The 26,046-nt window shown below is 41.6% G+C and overlaps 1 protein-coding gene and 1 long non-coding RNA gene across 9 annotated transcripts in view; both read left to right on the top strand.

The window, feature by feature from the left end:
* The window catches only part of KIZ (kizuna centrosomal protein), a 126,554-nt gene that overhangs the window by 85,342 nt on the left and 15,166 nt on the right, over positions 1-26,046 (top strand). For 6 of the 8 annotated variants that reach the window (XM_033185459.1, XM_033185455.1, XM_033185451.1 and 3 more), the window contains 3 exons: positions 6,681-6,846; positions 8,054-8,119; positions 22,104-22,208. In XM_033185459.1, coding sequence (XP_033041350.1) covers positions 6,681-6,846; positions 8,054-8,119; positions 22,104-22,208 — 337 coding nt within the window. The remainder of the gene's footprint in view (positions 1-6,680; positions 6,847-8,053; positions 8,120-22,103; positions 22,209-26,046) is intronic. The other 2 variants (XM_033185452.1, XM_033185458.1) reach the window with 1 other exon arrangement.
* Positions 8,126-8,830, top strand: LOC117068383. Its single transcript, XR_004431097.1, has 2 exons — positions 8,126-8,405; positions 8,719-8,830. It is a non-coding gene; the product is annotated as an uncharacterized LOC117068383 (long non-coding RNA).

Raw genomic sequence — 26,046 nt, 5'->3', positions numbered from 1 at the left:
TTTAATGATACTGTTTATATTAGAAAACATGGTCCAAGTCCCAAACAACCAATCTACTCAATTTTTCCAATAATAGGAGGGGTTGCTGTCCAACTAATACCGAATGAATCAAATTATATTCTGCTTCCCCAATAGATCTTTGTTCCTTTTTAGATCATTCTGATCTCATTTTAGGGACAATCGTAAAAATTACCAATAGATTAATGACAAACTCTATCCTTAAAAATGGAAGTAGGCTGGACGCGGTGGCTCACACCTGTAATCCCAGCACTTTGGGAGGCTGAGGTGGGTGGATCACGAGGTCAGGAGATCGAGACCATCTTGGCTAACATGGTGAAACCTCATCTCTACTAAAAATGCAAAAAATTAGCCGGGTGTGGTGTCAGGCACCTGTAGTCCCAGCTACTGAGGAGGCTGAGGCAGGAGAATGGTGTGAACCTGGGAGTCGGAGCTTGCAGTGAGCAGAGATTGCACCTCTGCACTCCAGCCTGGGTGACAGAGCAAGACTCTGTCTCAAAAAAAAAAAAAAAAACATGGAAGTAAACAGGTAATTTCCCATCCAGTTAAGTTGTGATTGAAGAAATGCACAGTCCCAAAGAACGGTATTACCAAAATGATGCAGGTGGGGCACGCCTTGTGAACTGAAGGACAAAATGCTTTTGTGAGTCCTAAAACTGTTTTGGTTTACGTGTCATCCTTTTCCGATTAGTAAAATAAAGTGTCTTTGAGTTGTTTCTGTGTATTGAAACCATCTACACATTTAGTAAATACTACGGGTTCAATCTCTCTCTTTAGATAAAATCTTAAAAGTAAGTGATTTTCAAAATTTAAAAAAGCTCTACTAGAAACTACTTGGTTAAGAGTCTAATGAAGCTCAGAAATATTTACTTTGATCTCTTGGGTAAATGGCTAATTAAAAAGCCGCATGTAAATGATGTTTACCTGTGGTTCCCTGTGCTGTCAGCCCGAGTCAATCCCTTCTCTTGAGTAAATACATCATCAAAGCCGCAGAAACGCAGATTATGTTCCCTGGAGACCAGATAAGGTCCGCAGTGCCCACACAACCTATTAGGCAATTACATAATTGAACTGCCTGCTTTTAAATCAGAAAAATTTGTAATTACTTTTTGTGGAGAAAAAGATGAGTTGGGTGCTTCATTAAAATACAAAGTGCGTTAATATTACTTTTCTCCCAAGTGATACCTGTTTCCGCCCTGGAGAACTTTGTCACAGCAGAGCAATCTGCTGGTGACACTCATAGAGTAGTTGGGTCCTGCCCCCACCATACACACAAACCAGTTTTATTCACCAGGAAGATGCTTTCCCCAAATGCTGGGCTGTTCTCTTGTTCTTATCTCCTGAATACTCATTTGCTGGGTCATATGAATGACCCCATTTAAAAAAAAAATTGCTATACAGGTAAAATCCCTTCATTCCCTTTAATGTAGAACTTAAGTGTTGATGCTTGCATTTCTCTTTAAACACCAAGAAGTTACTTCCATTGTCCAAGAGGAATATTCTTTTTTTTATTTTATTTTTTATTTATTTATTTTTTTTTTTGAGATGGAGTCTCACTCTGTCGCCCAGGCTGGAGTGCAGTGGCCAGATCTCAGCTCACTGCAAGCTCCGCCTCCCAGGTTTACGCCATTCTCCTGCCTCAGCCTCCCGAGTAGCTGGGACTACAGGCGCCCGCCACCTCGCCCGGCTAGTTTTTTGTATTTTTTAGTAGAGACGGGGTTTCACCATGGTAGCCAGGATGGTCTCGATCTCCTGACCTCGTGATCCACCCGTCTCGGCCTCCCAAAGTGCTGGGATTACAGGCTTGAGCCACCGCGCCCGGCCAAGAGGAATATTCTTGAACGTTGAGGAAGAGCCAGTTAAATCTGCATACTAGGGGAAAATATCATCTGCTGTCCATATCCATGTCAGTTAAATCTGCATACTAGGGGAAAATATCATCTGCTCTCCATATCCATGATTTTTAATTCTTTTGCTTTTCTGTGTCTGTGTTAGTAGCACTGGTTTGCATATAGAAGGGAATTTAATTTTATCAGATGCATTTACATTCATTTTCTTTTTGTATTGGTACCACCGATAGCAGAAATTGGATTTCTTTAGAGTTAGCATATGTTTTCTTTCAAAAACAAGCATTTAAAAAAAAATCTTGAAATAGTAAGATAAACAAAAAGAAAACTGGCCTTTATCCTACTATTCTACTATTTATATATAACTCTGTTAACATTATGGTGTATGTTTTTTAATATTTAATATAGTGATATGGGAGGCTGAGGTTGGTGGATCACCTGAGGTCAGGAGTTCAAGACCAGCCTGACCAACGTGGTAAAAGCCCGTCTTTACTAAAAATAGAAAAATCAGCCAGGTGTAGTAGCACACACCTGTAATGCCAGCTACTTGGGAGGCTTAGGCACAAGCATTGCTTGAACCTGGGAGGCAGAGGTTGCAGTGAGCTGAGATCGCACCACTGCACTCCAGCCCAGCCTGGGTGACAGAGTGAGACTCAGTTTTTAAAAATAATAATAATAATAATAATTAATACATTGAAAAACGTAGGTTGCTTTATTTGTATACATAACCTTGTGTTTTTTTTTACCCCCATTTGCTGCAAAGTGAACTCTTTCATACCATTACATGTTCTATTTATATCATTTCAAGTGGCTTTACAGAGGTCCCCTGTCCACTGTCACTTCAGTCATTTACCTGTTGTTCAACATTTGTTTCTAATTTTTCCTCTAGTAAAAAAGTTTCAGAGAATATCTGTGCAATTCAGATTTTACAAATATCTATAATATTTTCTTAGAATGAATTCCTAGATGTAGAATTACTAGGTCAAAAGGTGGGTATATCTTTCAGGCTTTTGCTATGCATGGCCAGATCTCACTCTGGAAGGGTCATCAGAGTTACCAGTAATGGATGAAAATAACATTTCTCTGAGTTCTTTATGAAACTAGATACTATCAACTTTTTTTTTTAGGGGCACCAATTTGAGAGATGAAAATGACATCCAATTTTTTTTTGTTCATTTGACCTTTTTATTACAATTGAGGTCGAACTTTTTCTCTACCTATTTATTAGCTATTTGTATTTCTTTTATCATAATCTGCCAGCTCATGTTCTTTGCTCATTTTTCTATTAGGTTAGTAATATTTTTTCTTATTGACTTGCAAAATTTTTTTAAATATAAATTTGGAAATTTTGTTACTACCTTTTTAGCAGTTTAATTTTTGTCTTTTAATTTTCTTAATGGTGTTTTGGACACAATGTCTTTTCTATTAATATCTTACATCTGTCTCTTTATACATTTGAATATCACAACTGTAAGTTTTTTGATATAATTTAAGAGTAAGCCTAGATGATTCTTGGGGTTCTAGACATAGCAAGATTAATATTTAAACTGAACATGGAGGAAAATTCTAGTAGAACTGGGCTAATAAAGGAATAGTACTGTAGGTATAATTCATAGAACAGTTTATCTGCCATAATGTCTGAAATATGGAAGTATCAACATCAGTCATTCCACAGTGTGTGTGCTGGCATTTAATTTCCAAGCTCTTTCTCCTGGCTCCTGGTAAGGCTGAAAAGTGAGGGGATAGTTTGTTGGTACTGACTTAGGCTTCAGACTGCTGAGAACAATGAAACAATCTCTAGTTTTCTCTTCTGGGCTCCAAAAAGAGAGCCTTTATTAGTAACAGGTAAGTTGAAACCCATGCATAGTTCATTCATAAGCACTATCAGAAAGCCTGTGGTAAAATTGTTGTCTAGTGACATTTTTTCAGAGAATTAGCTCCAATTTGCAGAACCCATTTAGTCCCAGCATGAGATGTAATAAAGCAACCTGTTAACTGTTCTCTGAGCTTCTCTATGTGTTAGTGTCGTCAGTCTCAGACTGCAAACTCCTTCAGATTGGAGGTTTCCTTAGAAATACACTTTTCTGGAACATCTGCAAACAGTACATCTTGAAAATGTATTACAGATGTTTTCCTGACTGCAGAAGTTGTGTTTGCCAGGCGCAGTGGCTCACACCTGTAATCCCAGCACTTTGGGAGGCCAAGGAGTACAGATCATCTGAGGACAGGAGTTCGAGACCAGCCTGGCCAACATAGTGAAACCCCGCCTCTACTAAAAATACAAAAATTAGCCTGGTGTGGTGACACACACCTGTAATCCCAGCTACTTGGGAGGCTGAGACACAAGAATCACTTGAACTTGGGAGGTGGAGGTTGCAGTGAGCCGAGATCCCACCACTGCACTCCAGCCTGGGCAGGAAAGTGAGACTGTCTCAAAACAAAGTTGTTTTTGACTAGAAAACAACTTTTTCTAGAAATTTTTTTGAGAAATTATCTGTGGAATTATCTTAAAAGATAGGTTCTTTTATAAACATTTCTATCAAAAAAGTAACAGAAATCCTGGAGATAAGTATTGAGTAGTGAAGATAAATGGGATAAAATACAGATAGTCCCTGACTTCCAGTGGTTCAACTTACATTTTTTTGATTTTATGGTGGTGTGAAAGTGATAGGCATTCAGTGGAGACCATACTGCAAGTACCCATACAGCACCTCTATCTTTCTTTTTTAGTACAGTATCCAACAAATTACATGTGAAAATCAACATTTTATTATAAAATAGGCTTTGTGTTAAATGATTTTAGCCATCTGTAGGCTAATGTAAGTGTTCTGAGCAGTGTAAGGCAGGCAAAGCTAAACTGTGATGTTCAGTAGGTTAAGTGTGTTAAATACATTTCTGACTTACAATTTTTTCAACTTGTGGGTTTATTGGATGTAACTCCTTCATAAACTCAAGGAGCGTCTGTGTACAAAGTAAATTAAACTAGCAGTGCAGTGTGCCCACCACATTATTTACCTCACCGTGGAAAAGAGGGCTCAGCGCAGAACTGTTGGCAATGGCGGTATTCTTGTCAAGCATACAAGGACTCATCAGAAAGGTGTTTGTAGTAGATTCCAGAAACAGATGCAGTGGTGCAGTGGTCTGTTTAGGCAGTTGGGATGGGGACAGTGATGGGAACCAACCTTGGCCTGGCCTTCAAGGGCAGGACCCTATGCCTTCCCCCTACTCAGCAGAAATGGGAATACTGAGCAAGTCATCCCAACAGAGTTATCGCAGTGGAGTGAAATCCAGAGACTAGTTTCTAGAAATAGAGGAAAAGCCCCTGGTCACTAGAACTGCACCACAGAAAGGTCCTGGCTGCAAGGCTAACTTGACACCAAGTTCTTTGGCCAGGAGGACTAGAACTCCTTAAATCCCCCTAATCAGCTACTCCAGCTCCTAGGGTAGACCATGGGTCCAGGAGGTCAGCCAGTACTAGGGAGGGCAGAAGGCAAGAACCCTGCAGGGATGTCAGGACTAAAGGTAGCTGCTTTAAAGTGTCTGAAATGCCAAACATGCAAGGCCAGACCTTCCATGCTCTGCTTTAGTGATTTTCCCTGTCAGAGTGTCTTCACCTTCTTTCATGTTAATCACAAGGAAGGTTTTTTTTTCCACCTTGTTCACTGGACAGTTACATTGTTACCACTTCACTCTTGGCTAATGATGACCTATGAACATTTATCCACTTCTGCTCTTCATATTAATTTCAAACTCTCATGGGCATTTCCCACAATTGGGTTGGACACTACCCAGTATTTACTGTCATTGTCAGCTACCTGTGGGTCACCATCACCACCGAGGTTTCCTCTCCCGCTACCTAAGGAAATTGCCACCTATCAATAGAAAATGAGAGAAACATACAGTCTGGCAGCGGGATAATGTGACCAGTGGTTACCTACTAAAAGTTTAACTCTTGTTACCAGCATATTTGTATTTCTTAGGGGAAAGTACTGACCTGAAAATCAAGAGACATGGCTACTAACCCAGGCCCTGTGAATTGCCCCCTTTTCTCCACCTCTAGGGTTGGCTCTGAAAAAAACCTGTGTCGTCCTCCTTACTCAGGACACGTGAGGTATTATAAGTAAGACAATGCCTTTGAAAAAAGATAGGCAATGTGGTGGGTGAGTTTCCCCAGATCCCCAGACGACTTACAGGCAAAGTGCAGACCATCTTAGTACTTGATTGAAGATTGGGATTTAGAATAAGGGCAGTTATCTTTCTGCTCAGTGCATCCTCTTCAGCCACAAATTTTTCTGCAATCTTCCTATTTAGGGGAAGTTCATGGGTCATTTTTAGGAGGACCGGGATATGGCAGGGTCACATCTTTCCAGATCTTTTTCTCAGTTCAAAGTAATTCTGTCTGACATGCCTAGAAAATAGGATTCATGTAATGAAAGAATAATTTTTTCCTTCAGAAAGGAGGTCTGAGGCTCTCTGCCTTTTGTATATATCGAAGGGAGGATAAACCTGCCCAGATTAACAGAGGTGGTCAGGTTTCATATACATACTTAACAAGCAGAAGAACATTTCTACATTACATAAGATTCAGCCCTCAAAAAGTGTATTATTTTGAGGGTAACTTGTAAAGAATTAGATTATAGTAGAAAATAACCAGGTGTTATTTTATCTTGACATTTTAATTTCATTTAAATATAGGAAACAAATCCTAAGTAAAGCTTAACTTAAAATTATATTTGAAGGCTATGTCTTTGAGACCAAGAGGAATGTGGCTACAGTTTGTTTTTATTTCTTTGTGCTTTTTTTGAAACATTGTAGGCAACAGCATTATTGAGAAAAGCCCTTGCAGAAGAGTGTGGCCATAGGTCAGCTATTCACAGTAGTGAATCATCTTGCAGCTTGCCGTCTATTCTGAATGACAGTAGTGGAATAAAGGAAGCCAAACCTGCTGTATGGCTCAACAGCGTTCCTACAAGGGAACAAGGTAACTATTGTTAAAGTGTTTGTCTGTAGCAAAAAGGCATTCAGGGTCATCATCATCTTTCTCAAGGTATACCTATAGAATATCACTGACTAGTGAATACCTCTGATTTTAATATGCATAATGTATTATTTGTTTTATACCACCTTCCAATAAATACATATGTTCTCCTTTAGTCTAACAGGAATGGGAAATCTAACTGTAAGTCTTTAGTTCTAGTGAATTTATTTCTAATAAAATAAGTATTCAGAAGTTATGAAATCTTAACAAAACTAATTGCTTGGCAGTAGATAATTTTGATCCCACAAAGATGAAGATGATTCCATAAAGTACTGTGAAGTTGTTGATATCACTTAATAGGATTTACTCGTAATTGTAAACATTCCTTTTAATTATAATAGAACCTTACCAGTGTCTAAACAGTTGATTAAGAATCAATGAATTTATGCCCCCCAAATTTAATAACCAATTTTGAGCACCCAGAAACTGTGATTATTTTAGCACTACCGCTAAGACATGCCATTTAACTGCTTTAATGGTTTTCCAAGACAGTTATGAATTCCTCAGGAATTGCTCCAGTTGATGTACATGTACAGGATGTGAGACTCACTTATTTTATGTCCCACCCAAATTTGATAGATGTCAGGCCCAATTATTTTGCATGAAAGCAACATATTGGCACCTTAATTTAATTTAATTTTTAAATTTTTATTTATGAGATACCTTAATTTTAGAATAGATTTCTTTTTAGGAACAGTATTATTTCAGACAAGAAATACATTAACCGCCGGGCGCGGTGGCTCAAGCCTGTAATCCCAGCACTTTGGGAGGCCGAGGCGGGCGGATCACGAGGTCAGGAGATCGAGACCATCCTGGCTAACACGGTGAAACCCCGTCTCTACTAAAAATACAAAAAACTAGCCGGGCGAGGTGGCGGGCGCCTGTAGTCCCAGCTACTCGGAGGCTGAGGCGGGAGAATGGCGGGAACCCGGGAGGCGGAGCTTGCAGTGAGCCGAGATCGCGCCACTGCACTCCAGCCTGGGCGACACAGCGAGACTCCGTCTCAAAAAAAAAAAAAAAAAAAAAAAAAATACATTAACCAAAAAAAAAAAAAGAAAACATTGAACATAAAAGGAATGGCAATTAAACACCAAAGGATCTATTCCTTAACTTTGAAATACATTTTTATTATTATGCATTCAATTTTTAGAAGTTTCAAATGGCTGTGGAGACAAGAGCAAGAAAGAAAATATGGCTGCAGATATCCCAATCACAGGTAAAGCTATGGTTGCCTAAGAGTTTCAGACACAAGATTTAGCATTATTATATAATCAGAACATTTTGGGTCAGTGGTTTGTGGACCCCACTAAGAGCACATGTATTCAGCTACTGCATGCTAGAGCAGGAGATTAATCCTAAGAGCAGAACATATATACCTTTGTTAACATAAACTAAGGTGGAAAATCACCGTGTCTATTGAATTCTTCATCACCATGTTATATATTTACACCTGTAACATCCTCCATCATGTACCCTTTCAGCACCTGCGTCTGTGTGAAAAGGTCCATCTCGGCCGGGCGCGGTGGCTCAAGCCTGTAATCCCAGCACTTTGGGAGGCCGAGACGGGCGGATCACGAGGTCAGGAGATCGAGACCATCCTGGCTAATACGGTGAAACCCCGTCTCTACTAAAAATACAAAAACTAGCCGGGCGAGGTGGTGGGCGCCTGTAGTCCCAGCTGCTTGGGAGGCTGAGGCAGGAGAATGGCGGAAACCCAGGAGGCGGAGCTTGCAGTGAGCTGAGATCTGGCCACTGTACTCTAGTCCGGGCGACAGAGCGAGACTCCGCCTCAAAAAAAAAAAAAAAAAAGAAAAGGTCCATCTCCCTGGGGAACACCCAGTCATTACATAGCAAACTATAGATGTTTCTGATTTTACTCTTTCTTTCCTGTGGTAATTGAATATATATATTAAAATAAGCAGATAATTTTTTAAAAAATACCAGATAGGAAGCTTGTGTTTGCCTCAGTTACAAAGCCTGTCTGATAATTTAAAAATTGCACCGATCAGGCTTCATCAAGACCTATTAAGATTTCGGCACATGTATTAGGCTTGTTTAGGTGGAATCTGAACGATATCATTATTTTTTTCTTTTTAGAATAGCAACAGCAGCAATTAGTATTCTGTACAGAGTTCTATTTGTCATACACCTGAATTTACTAGTACCTTATTTTGTAAAGTGGTGTACTACTTCATTATAAATTCAAAGGTCTGACTTTAAATATTTATACAAGTAAATACACCATTGCACCAAGGTACTGAGGCATGCATGTGCATATGTGGTAGTTTTGTTGTTGTTTATAAGCAGAAAAGAATGGCCTGCTTTTATAGCAGTGCAATTCCTGGCATGATTAATTTTTTAAACTCATGTTTTTGTGATGAACTCTGGTTTTGAAAAAGGAGTTTATGGTAGAGCAATTATTGTATATATTATGCATTCAGATAATATTTTACTCTAAAATGCAGAGTTTTTTTATTTTAAACATTTTCCCCAATGATATGTTTATTGTGTTTTTAGTCTGCATTTTCTGAAAACTCTGGTATGGCTCCCTGTTATTTTTATTAATGGAAATGTAGATGATCCCAAACTACAGATAACCAAGAAGTCATTTGGATACTTTCCCCTTGCATTTACTTTTGGATACAGAAGTATCTAATGGCCTCTGAATTTATTTCAGTTAAAATTATAAAGGATTATTGAGGTGAAACCAGGAAATTACCTTGTTGTTCATTCTTTCTTCTCTTTTCAGTATTCTTTACAATCATCCCTTGCTGGGAGTAGTTGACTCTCCCCAAAGTTAATGCAAATGTATTTTCTTATATACTTTCTTTATAAGAAAATGGATAATTAAGTACCAGGGTTTCAAATCCTCCCTTATGCAGAAAGAAGTGCAATATGGCTAGAAGCAACCTGGGTTATTGGCCATTAACATTTTAAAAGAAAGGCTGGGTGCAGTGGCTCACGCCTGTAATCCCAGCACTTTGGGAAGCCAAGGCAGGCGGATCACAAGGTCAGGAGATCGAGACCATTCTGGCTAACATGGTGAAACTCCATATCTACTAAAAATACAAAACATTAGCCGGGCGTGGTGGCGGGCACCTGTAGTCCCAGCTACTTGGGAGGCTGAGGCAGGAGAGTGGCGGGAACCCAGGAGGCGGAGCTTGCAGTGAGCTGAGATTGCACCACTGCACTGTAGCCTGGGGGACAGAGCGAGACTGTGTCTCAAAAAAAAAGAAAAAGATTTTAAAAGAAATTGTAATTCCAACAACCTGCCATTGATCCACCAATAGTTGGCAGTTAAAAAAAAAATGCTTTGTGCCTATTTTGTGCCAAAATATTAGGCATTAAAAAAAAAACTTTGGAAATATTTTAAAAACTTAGCAAAGCCATATACTTTGTTAAGGTGTTACTGTTCTGTCCTTGGCAGTGTACTCTCCCCACCCAGGGACCTCCCATGAAATTCATGTTTGAGGGCCTCACACACCTTGGCACTGCTAATACTGTTGCTTTGTCCATCATTGCAGCTACTTTGATCTCTTAAGTTCTTGACCATCATCCCTTTATTAAATGTTTGTGACTTTGGCATAACTATTTGGAGATTTTGCATTTGGTAGAGTAAAGCAAGTACGTAGTTTAATTTAAGATAGAGTCTGCCTGCCTCTTTTTAATAGTTTTGTTGGAGTGTCCTGTTTGTGTGAGTACATGGTGGTTGTGTTTGTATGGGCTGCATTCCTTCTAGAATATTCCAAAGAAAAGAAATATTCCAGAGGCTGTCCCCTGAAGGTTGAGGAAATGTAGCAATTAGACTGGGGCTTTGGAACCAGCCTTCAGTGTCAGCTCTTTTACTCCTTGCTCTGTTTCTCTACCCTCTCTGAGTCTCTGTATTGGGAAAGCAGACATACTGCCCAATAGGATTGTCTTAAAGTTTAAATGAAATCATTTATGAAAGTTCCAAGCAGATACTAGACACTCAGTTTTATCTGTGATATATAATAACATTCACGTGAACATTATTAGTGTTCTTGGTCTTCTGTGCTGGCCCCCACAAGCCCCAGCATTTCCAAACCAGCTATGAGGAGCCTCACAATGCAAACTCAAAGAAGAACAGAAGTAGAGAGAGAGAATGGGGATGCAGCATCACAGAAAGTGCCATTGTGAGATGAGCCCCCGGAAGAGTGGACACTTTCAGTCTGTTCTTGTGGACCTGCATACCTTCCTTGAGTTGTGGTAGCCACTTGGGACCAAGACCCACACAAGTACACTGCTGCTGCAATGCCTGCAAGACAGTACTTCCCGGTAGTACTGCTACGTTAGTTTCTGCAAGAAATTGCCACTTGAGAACACAATTGAGATTCAAATCCAGAAGGATGGTTACCTTATCAAAAAGGAATCTCAAAAAGAGTTTGATGATACTTTTCCAACTTCCACTTAGTCCCATGAGAAAATCCATAGAGAAATATCCAAAACAGCTGCTGAAGTGTTCCTGAAGATCTCATTGGTCAAGGCCTAGACGTCTGTGCCTGGGGGGGCCTGTGTGCCCTTAGTGACCCTTACTTGCTCACAGTGGAAGACGTTGCAGGGCACCTGATCACCAGGCGGCAGACCTCCCCTGATGTGTGTGCTGCCCCACAAGTATTGATGAGCTAATGCAGCATTTTCCAAAATGTGTTATTTGCAGTGCTCCACCCAGAAAATACATCAATTAATACATATTTTGTTGCCAAGCCCTGCGTGATCCTTGTCTCTCTCTGCAGTATGCATAATGCATAGAAGCACAGTGAAGACTTGGAGAAGACTTTCAGCAAAGGAATTGTTTAAAAGTATGATCCTGGAGTTTCAGATAACTTATCATTTATTTGAAAATGGAATTTTTCCTGTTAACAGCCAACAGAATTAATGTTCTATGGAACATGCTTTGTGAAACATACACACATATATGTGGAACACTTTGAAAGCAGTGAGTCCAATGGGGACACCAGTTTCCTCAATACACTAAAATTATCTTCAACATTTTTCTGTGGTTTCATTTTGTGGGAAGCTCTCTTGTACGTGAGATTGCTTTATAAGGAAACTTTGGGCTGCTGTAGTGTAACTACACCCAGATGTTATGACTGACAGCTGTTTGTTACAGCTGTTCCTTGAATTGATGAGAAGGTTACAGTAGTAACTTCAGGCGCCCAGGAGTGCTATTCTTCAGTGTGGGATCCTTCTGTATGTCTTTATTTGCTCTTCAGCCATTTCAGAAGAAGTATAAGAGAAATAGAAGACGTGGCTGAAGTGGAATCTGGGAAGTCACAGGAAGGTGGGGGTGGGAAGCTGTGAAGTCATATCTTTATCAGAATGAGGGGGTCCTGGAGATGTTTAGCCTGAGAAGGGCACAGTAGTTCTTTAAATATTTGAGAAGCTGCCATATACCAGGCAGAATATTTATCGAGCTTAATTATAGAGTGTAGCTCAGTAACAAAACAACTTTCTAGCTCTTCATTTCAGCAAAACCAAGTTCAATATCTTCCAGGTGTGAGTGCTTGAACCGTGGCAGGAACCATGACTTATTTTTTTTTGAGACAGGGTCAGGGTCTTGCTCTGTGGCCCAGGCTGGAGTACATTGTTGTGCTCATAGCTTGTTGCAGCCTCTGTCTCCTGAGCTCAAGTGATCTTCCTTCCTCAGCCTCCCAACTAGCTGGGACTACAGGCATGCGTCACCATGCCTGGCTAATTTTTGTATTTGTTGTAGAGATGGGGTTTCACCATGTTGCCCAGGCTGGTCTCAAACTCCCAAGCTCAAGCAGTCTGCCCGCTTTGGCCTCCCAAAGTTCTGGGATTGTAGGCATGAGCCACTTTGCCTGGTCCTGTGGCTCTCTAAAAGAGGCATCGTGGAAGGAGTTATTGCCTCTGTGACCCCTGGCGTTCCTTCTAATGCCAAGGGACTGTGCTTCTTCCTCTGTGCTAATGGAATCCAGTGTGCCAGCATTCTCATCTCTTCATTTCCCTTTCTCATTTGCTTATCACCCCAAAATGGAGGTCTTCTTGGCTGAGGCTCCTCCTTAAAGAGTCTGCTATCACTTTGAAGGCATCTGCTTTGTTAATCATTATTATGGAGCATGCGAGTTTTCTGTGTTTAGATTTACATATAAACCCTCCTGGGCACACACCGATCCCCCACCCACAAACACAGAGTCAGTATTCCATAGCCTGTATGATCTGTTGTTGTGAATATATTCTACCCCTTTTATTGGTGTAGTTGTTGTTCACTAAAGAATCCAGGTGGAAATCAAAGATGAATTTTTATATCTATAAATATATGGTTTTCTGTATATAAGTACTATATAATTAGATGTATTAATACAATATATATTATATATTATATATCATATAATTATATATAAAATCCTTAATTATATTAATTAATTAATACTTTTACATGGGCTGAATCCTGGGATACCAGGAACCACAAAAGATGGGATCCCTGCCCTCACTAAACCTCCCTCATCTCTCACCTTCACAACAGTCTTATAGGGTAAACATTAGTACTCACCCTACAAGTGGTCAAAGAGAGACTTGAAAGGTGTCCTGCTCAAGGCCATGTTGCTAGTGTGTTAGATCTTGAATTGAACTTAGACTTTGGGATTTGGGCCCTTGAACTCCTTCCGTTTCACTGCCCTGCCTCTTTTATTTTTTATTTTATTTTGTTTTATTATTATTTATTTGTTTATTTCTTTTGAGACAGAGTCTCACTCCGTCACCCAGGCTGGAGTGTGGTGGCACAATCTCGGCTCAGTGCAACTTCTGCCTCCCAGGTTCAAGCAATTCTCGTGCCACAGCCTCCTGAGTAGCTGGGATTACAGGCACATTCCACCATGCCCGGCTAAATTTGTATTCTTAATAGAGACGGTTTTGCCCTGTTGGCCAGGCTGGTCTTGAATCCTGGCCTCAAAATATCCACCCACCTTGGCCTCCCAAAGTGCTGGGATTATAGGTGTGAGCTACCACGCCCGGCCTACCCTGCCTCTTTTATTTTACCAAAAAGACAACTGTATCAGGATGTCCAGATCAATTAAACATCAGTGTACATCATAACAGAAGATGGACTTTGCAAGGCTGCTTCTGAGAGCAATGATAAACAAAGCTTGCCTTTTCTTTCACTTGGGTTAGGCCTGGAGAGGTGGGCAGCATGCAAGGATTTTCAAATGCAGCTCATCCCAAGAGGTAGACGTTTTATCAAGTGGGGCAAACCTGAGCCCAGCTGGGCTGCTGGGAGGTCGGTTTCCCTGAAATACTTCCTGACCTAATATACAGGTTAGTTTGCCTGAAACACTCAGGCCATGAGCAAAGTGATGCTTATCTAGATTGGGAGAGAAAGTCTGCCTTTTGAACTACTTATATCCCCAAAGTGAAAATTTCCCACATTGACAATTTTGTTTGTATTTACACTAAATTTACCTTTCAGCATTAAGTGAGTTTTAATTTTAGCAGATGATGCAGCTATGCTAAATGTCATAAAAATACAGCACCTAGCACAGAGTGGGCACTTAATTTGTCAAAGGAATAAAAATGGGGATATTAAGGAATTTTCTTACATGCTTGTTGATTCAGGACAGAATACTATCTCTTTCAGTCATTCACTCCACCAGTACTTTTCCCACCCCACGTGCCCATCCTGGCAAAACTAGTCTCCTTAAGCTCCATGTGAAAAGGGCTCTCAGCTTTTATCTCAAGAGGATTAAGCCTCTAAGAATGTCCATTCAGCCTCTCATTCTTTTGACACCAGTTCTCTTGGTCAAGCTGTGTTGAAAGTGGTTGCCTGACTGAGCCATTCCTTGTGGATATTCTTTGGCAAGCTGAAATATGCAAGGTAGTATTTCCTTGCATATTTCCTAAGACATCCATTTAGAATCTTTCCAGGAGGTCAGCTTAGATTTGGAGGGTGCCACTTGGAGTTCTAGGCAGTGCTTCCCAAAATATGATTGCTTGAGTTTTACATCAGTTTGGAAAAGGGCTGGAAAGATATAGTAGCTAGGTTGTCACTGGTGACTGGATTTATCCTGGAAGGAAAGACTGCAGTGATGACTTTGGGCTCCCAAAGCACAGTGGCATAACACCGCTACTACTGAGGCTTTACCGAGAATGTGCTTCACCTGTCCTGTCCCAGAAGCACTTTCCTGACAAGAATCAGTCGAGACATGTTACCTGTTGTGCCTGGGACAGGAAACCCCCAGCTTGTGCAAAACCAGGGGAACCGCCATATGTTGCTGGATTGTCCATTGAAAGTCCACATGGCCCTGTCTCTGTGCCAGGCGTCAGCCTGCTGGGGCTTCACCCATGGAGCCTGCTCCCTGCTACTTGCCATAGCAAAACAGTCCTCATTATATTGCAGGACAGTGCTGTTTATTTAACCTGGTCATTAAAGGATAAAAAGTATCTTTCTGATGGGTCTTCTGGACTGGATGCTTCTACGTTCAAGGAGATGAACTCATAAATGCCAGGAGAAATTCTCCCTAGTGGCTCATGGTAGAATCCCATGTAGAGTTTTAGAACATACCCATGCCCCAGCCACACCCTTGTGCAATTATTTCTGAACCTCTGGGAGTGGCACCCAGGCATAAGTACTTTGTAACACATCCAGGTAACTTCTTAGGTTTGAGAACTATGGAGCAGGGGTCTCAGTTCAAAAGAACCCTTATAGGTCCTGTTGTGAAGCACCCTCATTTTACACAGAAGACTCTGAAAGATGAAATCGGGCTTTAAATATTTTAATAAAATCAGGGGTTGGAGTGTATTATTTTCCTAGGGCTGTTGTAACAAAGCAGCACAAACTTAAAACAACCGAAATGCACTCTCTCACAGTTTTGAGAGCTAGAAGTCTGAAATCCAGGCATCAGCAGGGCCCTCGCCTCTGAAGGCGCTAGCTGGTGGCTCCTGGCTTGTGGGAGTATAAGCCCCGTCTCTGCCTCTGTCTTCACTTGGCCTTCTCTTCTGTGTCTTTGTGTCTGCTCTTCTTAGAAGAACATCAGAAATGGGATTTAGGGCCCACGGTAAATGCAGAATGATTTCATCTCGGGAACCTTAACTAATATGTCTGTAAAGAACCTATTTCCAAATAAGGTCACATTCTGAGGTTCTGGGAGGACATGAGTGTGTCGGGTTGAGGTGAACAACACTATTCAACCAACTACAGGGAATGAGGATGGACTCCTTCATATTTTACATTTTTAGCATCCAGTTCGTCTTCTATAGTAATTATTCCTGAACCTATCATAAATAATGGTAAAGATAATATTGCCATTTCTAATTTCTCTCATTAAATAAATCATTGAGTACAAAGGGCTAAAATATACTGTTTTTTAAAAAAGCTATTTATATCAATAAAATACAGCTTTCTGATCAAGATTACTCAAGTTGAAAAGTTAAAGGTGTCATGAGGTTGAGAGTTGAAAATTCGCCTGTCACAACTGAACAGTGTTAAATAGCAAGCAAAAGTGTTTCAGCTTATTTGGGGAATGTCGGTTAAAGGTCAGTTTCCAGCCTGGAATTTGTTTTCAGGTTTAATTGTTGAGTTGACCCATAGAAATTAGGACTATGACATAAATCTCTATTTTCTGAAGCAGTTCCAGACAACTCATGTGAATTAGGTGGGTCTCTTCTAATGCATCGGCCCTCTTCCTGAGAGTGCAGAGAGCAACCTTGACAATGGAATTTGCAGGTCCAGGTCTATACAGGTGGAGTGGAGTTTATTGCAGAAAGTCTGGACGTGAAAAGTGATTCTGGTTATGGACCCAAACTTGTGTATCTTCCTGCCTTTAAAAAAAAAAAAAAAAATCCTTTTTTGTATTTTCAGAATTGCGAAAGCAACCATATCCTATTTTCTCTCTCTCTCTCTCTCTCTTTTTTTTTTTCCACAGACAGAGTCTTGCTCTCTTACCCAGGCTGGAGTGCAGTGATGTGATCTCGGCTCACTGCAATCTCCACCTCCCAGGTTCAAGTGATTCTCCTGCCTCAACCTCCTCAGTAGCTGGGATTAGGGGTGCCTGCCACTGTGCCCAGCTAATTTTTATATTTTTGTATTTATAGTAGAGACGGAGTTTCACCATGTTGGTCAGGCTGGTCTTGAACTCCTGACCTCAAATGATCCACCCATCTCAGCCTCCGAAAGTGCTGGGATTACAGGTGTGAGCCACTGCGCCTGGCCCTATTTCCTTATTATTTATTTATTTTTTTTTTTTTGAGATGGAGTTTCATTCTTGTTGCCCAGGCTAGAGTGCAATGGCACGATCTTGGCTCACCGCAACCTCCGCCTCCCAGGTTCAAGCTTTTCTCCTGCCTCAGCCTCCCAAGTAGCTGGGACTACAGACATGTGCCACCATGCAGTGGTGTAGATACAGTTTCTCCATTTTGGTCAGGCTGGTCTCGAACTCCCGACCTCAAGTGATCCACCTTCCTCAGCCTCCCTAAGTGCTGGGATTACAGGCGTGAGCCACCCCACCTGGCCCTTATTTTTATTTATGCAGATTACTAGACAAATGATTTCTGGATTCTCAGTGTTAATATTTATCTTTTGAAGTAACTTAAGAAACATATCTCACAATTTTTATTTTATTTTGCAAAAATGACCGAGTTTGCAGTGTCAGCAACACACCTAGTACAATTTGAAAAAACATGTAGGTGTAGAAATACGTGAAAAGTAACAATGCTGAGAAACTCAGTGGACAGAGAATCTTTTTCAGATTTCATTTTGACTTCATATAGAAATAGCAATTATCCTTCCTTACTCAAACATGCCCAGTTCTCTGTCAGTTCAAGGTCGGTTTTTTAGCCGTAGTGACAGTATTGTTTGCATCTCCTTTTGTTATTTTTTTTCCGAGCCCAACTCTTTTTTTCTTTAAGGATTTCTGCAAAAGCAATGGGCAGATTCCCTGCTCCAAGACACCCCTTAGAGACTGGTGAACCATGTGTTTGTCTGGCTCTTGTAATGGGGTGTTAAAAGCACTTGTTTATCAGATATTTTCTTTTTATTTGTAGATTTAGAAGTATTTTAGCAGGTGTACATTTGCATATAAAAGAGGAAAAAAGATAAGAAGTTGAGGCTTTTTCTTTCTCCTCTCCTCAGCATCATCTCTCTCCCACCTCTTTATTCAGCATGTTTTCACTTTCTTTCTGTAGCTGTTTCTTTTTTCCAGACACAAAACGCATATCAAAAAGAAAAAAAAAAAACAGTCTCAGCGATCCTTCAGCACTTTGCAGAAAGATAGATGATTGGGTTCAGGCAGCTTATGTAACAAAGTAAGGGAAAATACATTTATCTCATGTCATCAGTCAAGAGTTAATAGACAAGGATAGATTTTCACCTTCTGGAGCTATAGACTGCATGGGATGCCCCCCCCTTGCCTTGCCTTACATTTTAAACTACAATATTTTCTACTTTTTAAACTAAGTCTTGACACAGATTTGAATATATAATCAGTGCTTGAACAAAGATTCAGAACTGAAAGCTTGAGCATGCATGTGTGTTTGTTTCTGTGTGTATCAGAACATTCCAACTGAAAGTGATTGTATTCTTTAGAAATGTTTGTTTAATCTAAACATTTTCACTACTCAATATTTTCTGAGAGTTTTACTTTACTAATGGGAGGAAGTGTTTCCCTGGATTTCTAAGTCAGGCTAGAAAGTGAAACCATTAAAGCAAACACCCAATCCTCAAATTTTCAGACTTACAGTTTACTTGCATCTGAGAAAACGAAAATCTTTTTCCCTTGGAAATATATTGACTTTGTCCCTACCTTGTTTATAACAGACTAACTTGAACTTCTTGATTCGTTACTTTTGCTCCTTTATTTGTTCATTCATTTAGTAACTCTGAATTTGCAGAGCAGCAACAAAGTGGAGCTTTTAACTGCTTGGTTCATCACTGTGTTTCTTCTAAAAAATCCTGGGCCTGAGTTACCACAAACCTCATGTCTATAGCTTTACACTCTTGCTTCATGAAACTAGCATCCCAGCCAAGTCTTCTGTGCTGTTTCAGGAGGATGTCTGATTTGTTTGAGAACTCCTAAAAAAAAAATACACTCTTGCCTCCAGAGTCTGAAACCTGGTCTGTTTGATACAGACAGCCCCTTAAAAATCTTCATACAGCTGATGCATCCTCCCTGGATAACATGTTCCAACAACCTTTTCAATAAGAAAGCTTTTCCTGATATCTAGCTTGTATTATTTGGCTGCAGTTTTTCCCTAAGTGTTCTTGTACCACTTTCAGTGAACACAAAAAGTTGCTCGGTACCATCTAGTTTTGAGGCTACAAATATGTTCTGTTTTGTCTGTGCAGTGTTTTATTTTTAAAAAGAAGAAAGAAAAGGCAGAAGTCTGGCAAGACCAGGCCCACCTTCCCACCAGGCAGCAATTGGCTGGAGCCAAGGAGCAGCTGTGCTTTATGGACAAGTCATGTGCCTCCTTGCCTGCTACAGGGCAGCCGCTTCCTGCTGTTCCTGCCTGGCCATAGTCAATTCTTGGAGATACTTGCTTGGCCCCAGAGGCATCTGCATCCACAATGCCCACCCTGTCCAGTCTGTTTGCAATACCTGAACTTTCCTTCCCTTCTCCAACCTTGTTCTATGCAGACTATGTATCCTTTAACCACTTCTAATTTGTTTTAACCAACCCTTATTAATTTTGTTTTTCCTATGTAGATCATCTCTCAGACTTTCATAAATAGTTTTGGGCAACAATTCTGACTAAATAGGGGGGTGATGCATAGGGAGAGCGACTCCAGCTCTGGTGCATCTGATCCTCAGTTGGGCGGCAACAGTGCTAGGCTCTCTGCCCTCTCCAGCTTTGACATCTGTGGTCCTGCCTCAGTGAGTGTCATTCCTCTAGGTGAATGCACTTCATCTTTGTACCTTTTAAACTTCACTTTGCCTTTAAACCATTGGAGGGAGTGCGCACTGGGATTGGCGGTGAGAGATGTGCCCAGCAGTCCTCAGCCTGATCTTGCCTGTCCTTTATGACTCAGGTCGGGGCAGCTGCATCCCAAATAAAAACTACCCAGGTGGGCTTCGGTGACTCTGCTTGGAGAAAGGCCACAGAGGCTTAAGGATGAAACACCAGTGAGGTGATTGGGAAGTGGTGGGCTCTGGTTGAATGGGGCAGGAGAGTGAGCCATCTCAGGGTGGGTGGTTAGCCAAAAGCTCCTGAGCTCGCACTCTTCAGGAAGGAAGGGAGGGGGACCAGATGGAAAGTGTGGAACATAGAAAGGGCTCATCTATTCCAGAGTATCAAAATGGTGCCTTGTTGCTAGAAGTGATTTCACTTCACATTGGCAGTTTCCTCCCTTGCTAACCTCAAACCAGTAATACTATCAGCCCTTCTTCTGTTTGAGCAGAATGCTTAATCCCCCCCAAATCTGAAATTACCTCAGGACTACTAGCTTGATACTTCTCACAGAAATCCCCTTCTGACTGCCAGTGACACGTTTTCCTGGTTTCTGAGAAGCAGGAGCACCGTCTCACTGGAGTCAAGTGATTTGCCTTCCGACAATGGAGAAATGAATTTGCAGTACGTAACTCCAGCTTCCAGTGGCCAGGAGGCTTTGTTTATCAAGAAGCTGCTCCTTTTTTTTTTAAATTCCCATCTTTGCTATCTTTTCCTTGGCAAAATAAGTTTAATTGAATGTAAAAATAACATGTGGTCATTAAGATCTGGAGTTGTATCCTGAGAGCTGAAAAACTTTTTGGTTGATTTTTATAAAATAAAAACAAAACAGGGCATTTTTACCTCTTTTACACTGATTCCTTACCTTTAGAATTCAGACACTCTGTCTTTGGTTTTATTAATATTGTCCCTCTTTCACAATTACCTTACAGTGTATTTGAAGTAACGCGGATCTTAGGATTAGCCAAAGGGCCTCAGGACACCATCCCATTGGAGCCATCCTAGGACAGTGTGACCAGCCTCACCAGGAGACACTTTCATCCCAGCCCCCCGCCCCCAACACACATTACACAAAACAGCACTTTCCCATCTGTATGCACTGTTGCTGATGTTTTCTTTATTAGATTTTTCAAAATACTAGTTTCAATGACCTAAACTGATTTCACAATCCGGCAATGTTAAAAAAGTGTTGCCTTAGAATTTATTATCTTCAGAGTGAAGAATCCCTGATCTGTATGTATTTTAATTATATAGTATTTAATATTCCAAAGTATAATGTTCATTTTAAGTACTCATTTTTATCTTGACTGATTTTCAGTAGGGCAAGGTAAGTTGTGTTTTTATTCTTCAGTGTGATGATAGTTTTAATCCAGTAATAGGGTCTCATGGTTAAGTCCTTAAATGAAGCCAGCGAAAGCAGGAATCCAACCTGTTGCCAGCCCCTGGCATTGACAGTGGGACTCCTTTTGTGTTACGTTGAAGATGTAGACATGGATGCTGTTTTGTTATGTTTGTGCTGAAACTCTGATTCTTCATCCTGTATTTCATCTGGGTGCTCTTGAAACTTAGAGTAATGGGGAAGGTTGTGTCACTCAGGTTCTTTATGTATTTTTGTTTACTGTTTTTCCCAACAGTCTTCCCCAATTTCACTTACAGCAGATGCCATTAGAAGCACTGCATGGCCAAGAGCATCCTATGAACATGAGCATGTACAGGCTCCCACTGATCCCTGTGGACGCCTGGCTTTGCTCTCTGCAAACCCATTCTCGCTCCTTCCCCGTGGCAAGACTTGGTTAGATTTCCTCAGCTGTGGGACTCTGAACTCATCCAGCTGTCACCACCCTTCTTGACCCTCTCCCCATTCCCCCAGCCCTGTCCCAGAGCCCCTGCACTTGAGTGTGAGAGCCCAAGGGCTGGAGCAAAGAGAGTTTCTGAGTGACCTGGCAACCTAGGAAGGCTTGCTTTCTCTTCTGGTTCATTCCTGTAGCTGCCTCTACAAGGCCCAGAGGGAAGTGAAAATGTTTTACTGTGATGGTGAACCTATCCACAGACCCACAGACTAGAATTTGGCTGCCTCAAATAAACTCATACAACTTGTCTTTGAGTCTTGAAACCTGGTTTCAACTAAATTGTTTTTATTTTCAGAATGTCTAAAACGTGACAGTTCAAAAAATAATAATTTGCATGCATTTGAGAAGTGTTCATCTCGTAGGAAGAATTTTAAAAGCTGCTTTCTGGGCAGTAAAAAATGTGGTATTTCTGTGTTTTTCTTTAATCAATAGAAACAGAAGCCTACCAGTTACTGAAGAAGGCTACCCTTCAGGATAATACAAATCAAACTGAAAACAGGTTTCAAAAGGCAGATGCTTCTATGTCACACTTGTCAGGTAAGTAAGAGCAAATGGCAGTGTCCAGGGGCCCAAAGTGGCAGGCAGGGCTGTGTTCAGGGAAGGGTGGTTATTCTTTATGAAGGTTTCTGGAGTTTGCTCTGTAACAAGCTGTCACCAGGACAGAATGAGCTAGTACTTTTTTTTTTTTTTTTTTTTTTTTTTTTTTTTTTTTTTGAGGCGGAGTCTCGCTCTGTTGCCCGAACTGGAGTGCAGTGGCCGGATCTCAGCTCACTGCAAGCTCCGCCTTCCCGGGTTTACGCCATTCTCCTGCCTCAGCCTCCCGAGTAGCTGGGACTACAGGCGCCCGCCATCTCGCCCGGCTAGTTTTTGTATTTTTAGTAGAGACGGGGTTTCACCGTGTTAGCCAGGATGGTCTCGATCTCCTGACCTCGCGATCCGCCCGTCTCGGCCTCCCAAAGTGCTGGGATTACAGGCTTGAGCCACCGCGCCCGGCCGAGCTAGTACTTTTTTTATCCTTGGCAAACGGACATGTGGAAAAGCCCTTTTGTTGTGTCCTAGACATGTGCTGGCCAGCACGGCAGTGGCCCTCCCAGGCCCTGGATTCTGCCAAGCATGTCATCATAGTGACTTGTCATCAGTGATCCTGGGAAGACACACCCAAATTCCTTCTCTTCCCCACGACTGCTAGTGTCTTTGTCATTCAATGGGCAGTGTTGTACTGGGCTGCTTTCCCTCACCAGAATGTTGGGGGATTTTTAGTTATTTTACTGAAAGGATTGTAAATCCCAGGAATGCTATATTTTATTTGTTTGTTTGTTTGTTTATTTATTTATTTTTGAGACAGGGTCTTGCTCTGTCTCCCAGGCTGGAGTGCAGTGGCATGATGGCTTACTGAAGCCTCAACCTACCAGTCTCAAGCAATCGTCCCACCTCAGCCTCCCAAGTAGCTGAGACTACAGGTGCACACCACCACACTCAGCTAATTTTTGTATTTTTTTGTGAGATAGGGTTTTGCCATGTTGCTCAGGCTGGTCTCAAACTCCTGGACTCAAGCTGTCTGCCTGCCTTGGTCTCTCGAGGAGTTGGGATTACAGGTGTGAGCCACCATGCCCAGTCAGGAAAGCTAAATTGTAAGCTTAATTATAGTTCCCTCAATCTAGGATTTTGTTTTAATTATAATTTTTTTTTTTATACTTTGTTATTGTACATCTGTTATTTTCAGTGGTTTTCCTTTCATTACACCAGTTTTTAAAGCATAAGTTACCTCAGTTTCCTTTGTGAGAGTAAATGGATTAATACAGAAGGAAATCCACATTAATGGCTTTCTTAGCCACCATGCCATAATTTCACCTAGCAGAATGAACAGTGATTTCTAAATAGCATGTAATTCCCGGTCCATATTCAGATTTCCTGGTTGTCTCAAGGATGTCTTCTTCAGCCAGGCACAGTGGCTCATGCCTGTAATCCCAGCATTTTGGTAGGCCAAGGTGAGAGAGGTGCTTGAGGCCAGGAGTCCCAAGACCAGCCTGGGCAATATAGCAAGACACTGTTTTTACAAAAAATTTAAAACTTAGCCACACATGTTAGCATGTTCCTACACTACCAGCTACTTAAGAGGCTAATAAGGCAGGAGGATCACTTGAGCCCAGAAGTTTGAGGCTGCAGCAAGCTATGATCACACCACTGCACTGGGCAACAGAGCAAGACCCGATCTAAAAAATAAAACAAAAAATGTCTTTTTCAGACAGATATTTTCGAGGGACATACTTACGGTCCATCAGACTTAGCTGTGTTTGGAGAGCTATTTCCTAGATAATATTAGTGGTTAAAGTCAGTTGTGGCACAAAATTCAGTTATTTTGGTGGTTTTGAGGATTTGGTGAGCCACTGCATGTTAAGTGCCCAGCACAGTGCCTAACAGTGAAAAGCTCCCTAGGAGAGCCAGCCATTGTGGTGGTAGGGGTGATTTGAACATAAGACATTGTAGTTTACTGAGTTATAAAACAGGGCCTCTGTCCTGATGGAGACTGTCATCACTTGCAAACTCTTAACTGTTTGCTTTCCATGACCTTCTTCACATTTGAGTCATGGAATTGGAATCCAGAGGGATATTAGAAAGAATGTATTCAACACTCCTATTTTACAAATGAGTCCCCAGGAGAGTAACACCTTGCTCAGAGCCTTTCAGCTGGATAAATGACACACATACTTTGGAAAGTGACTCCACACATCTGTTTCTGGTAAGTGTTATTTTCAGTAGTTAATTGGACAAGTGCAAAAGATAAGTAAATTTGGCTGGGCACTGTGGCTCACACCTGTAATCCCAGCGCTTTGGGAGGCCAAGGCAGGCGGATCACCTGAGGTCAGGAGTTTAAGACCAGCCTGGCCAATATGGTGAAACTCTGTCTCTACTAAAAATACAAAAATTAGCTAGACATGGTGACAGGCGCTTCAGCTACTCAGGAGGCTGAGGCAGGAGAATGGCTTGAGCCCAGGAGGCAGAGGTTGCAGTGAGCTAAGGTCACGCCACTGCACTACCGTCTGGGTGACAGAGCCAGACCCTATCTCAAAAAACAAAAAAAAGATGAGTAAATCTGACATATAAGTTGTAATCCCGTTTGGATGTGTATCTGAAATTATGGATTATGGTACTATTAATAACCTAGTACTTAATGCATTTTTATTAATTTATTCATAAATGAAATGACACTCTAGGTTATATAGTCAGGCACCCCTAAATTCATTTCCCTTGCCCCATACTCAAAGTGCTCCTGCCTGTGTTTGCCGTCACTGTCATTGTGGTCAGATCCTTTGGCTGTGTGTTGTCTTTTACCCTTACTCTCATTCTGATCCTAAGGACTTATCTGAGTCCCAAAGAAAAACAGAAAGTGAGCCGGGCACGGTGGCTCAAGCCTGTAATCCCAGCACTTTGGGAGGCCGAGATGGGCGGATCACGAGGTCAGGAGATCGAGACCATCCTGGCTAACACTGTGAAACCCCGTCTCTACTAAAAAATACAAAAAACTAGCCGGGCGAGGTGGCGGGCGCCTGTAGTCCCAGCTACTCGGGAGGCTGAGGCAGGAGAATGGCGTAAACCCGGGAGGCGGAGCTTGCAGTGAGCTGAGATCCGGCCACTGCACTCCAGCCCAAGTGACAGAGCGAGACTCCGTCTCAAAAAAAAAAAAAAATGAAAAACAGAAAGTGGACTGGAGGGTGTAGGGCAGCTTCACAGTGTTAGAAGTAGCAGGGATGAGAGGTGGTGGTGCACTCTGCACTCAAGGAGCCCACCCCAAATCTAATGAAGAAGCAGTGCATGTTTCACTTACTTCTGAGTCTGTGGACCTGTCCTGAGGAAAGCCTCTTAAATCTCAAGCCTTAGTTTTCATGTCTGAAAAGACCTCCTCCTGGTAAGCATGTGGACACCCTCTTTGGGCTGAATGTGGACACATTTCTAAAATAATCACTTTGCTGCAGAGTGTACATGAAAGCAGGCAGGTTCCAGGTTAGAAACTCAGCAAATGCTTTTTGCACAGATGCCCATGCATGCTGTGTCTCTGATTGTGACTGCCAATTAAGAAGCAGACCTGTAGCAGAAATATCCAAGGCTGAGAACTCCCAGAAGGCAAAGGTCAGGGGTTGCCCTGCAAAAACTGGGGGCATTGTGGGAATATCCAAGTCTCTGGCTCCAGAGAAAGAGGTGGAGTGTGCATCCTCCTCCTCAACCTTTTGAGGCTGGTAAAGAGTGGCCTTGATGATTTTCAGTGGAGATTCTTTCTCCTCTGTGGGATGGAAAATAGAGGATTTTACAGAGGGGCTTAACGGATAAGGTGGGTAACTTATCCACGGATCTCAATTATTTCTGAGCCCTGGTTTGC

The sequence above is a fragment of the Trachypithecus francoisi genome, unplaced genomic scaffold (assembly GCF_009764315.1).
Source record: "Trachypithecus francoisi isolate TF-2019V2 unplaced genomic scaffold, Tfra_2.0 Lachesis_group21, whole genome shotgun sequence".
In the NCBI taxonomy this organism is placed as follows: domain Eukaryota; kingdom Metazoa; phylum Chordata; class Mammalia; order Primates; family Cercopithecidae; genus Trachypithecus; species Trachypithecus francoisi.
This window is presented reverse-complemented; position numbering and strand designations above follow the sequence as displayed.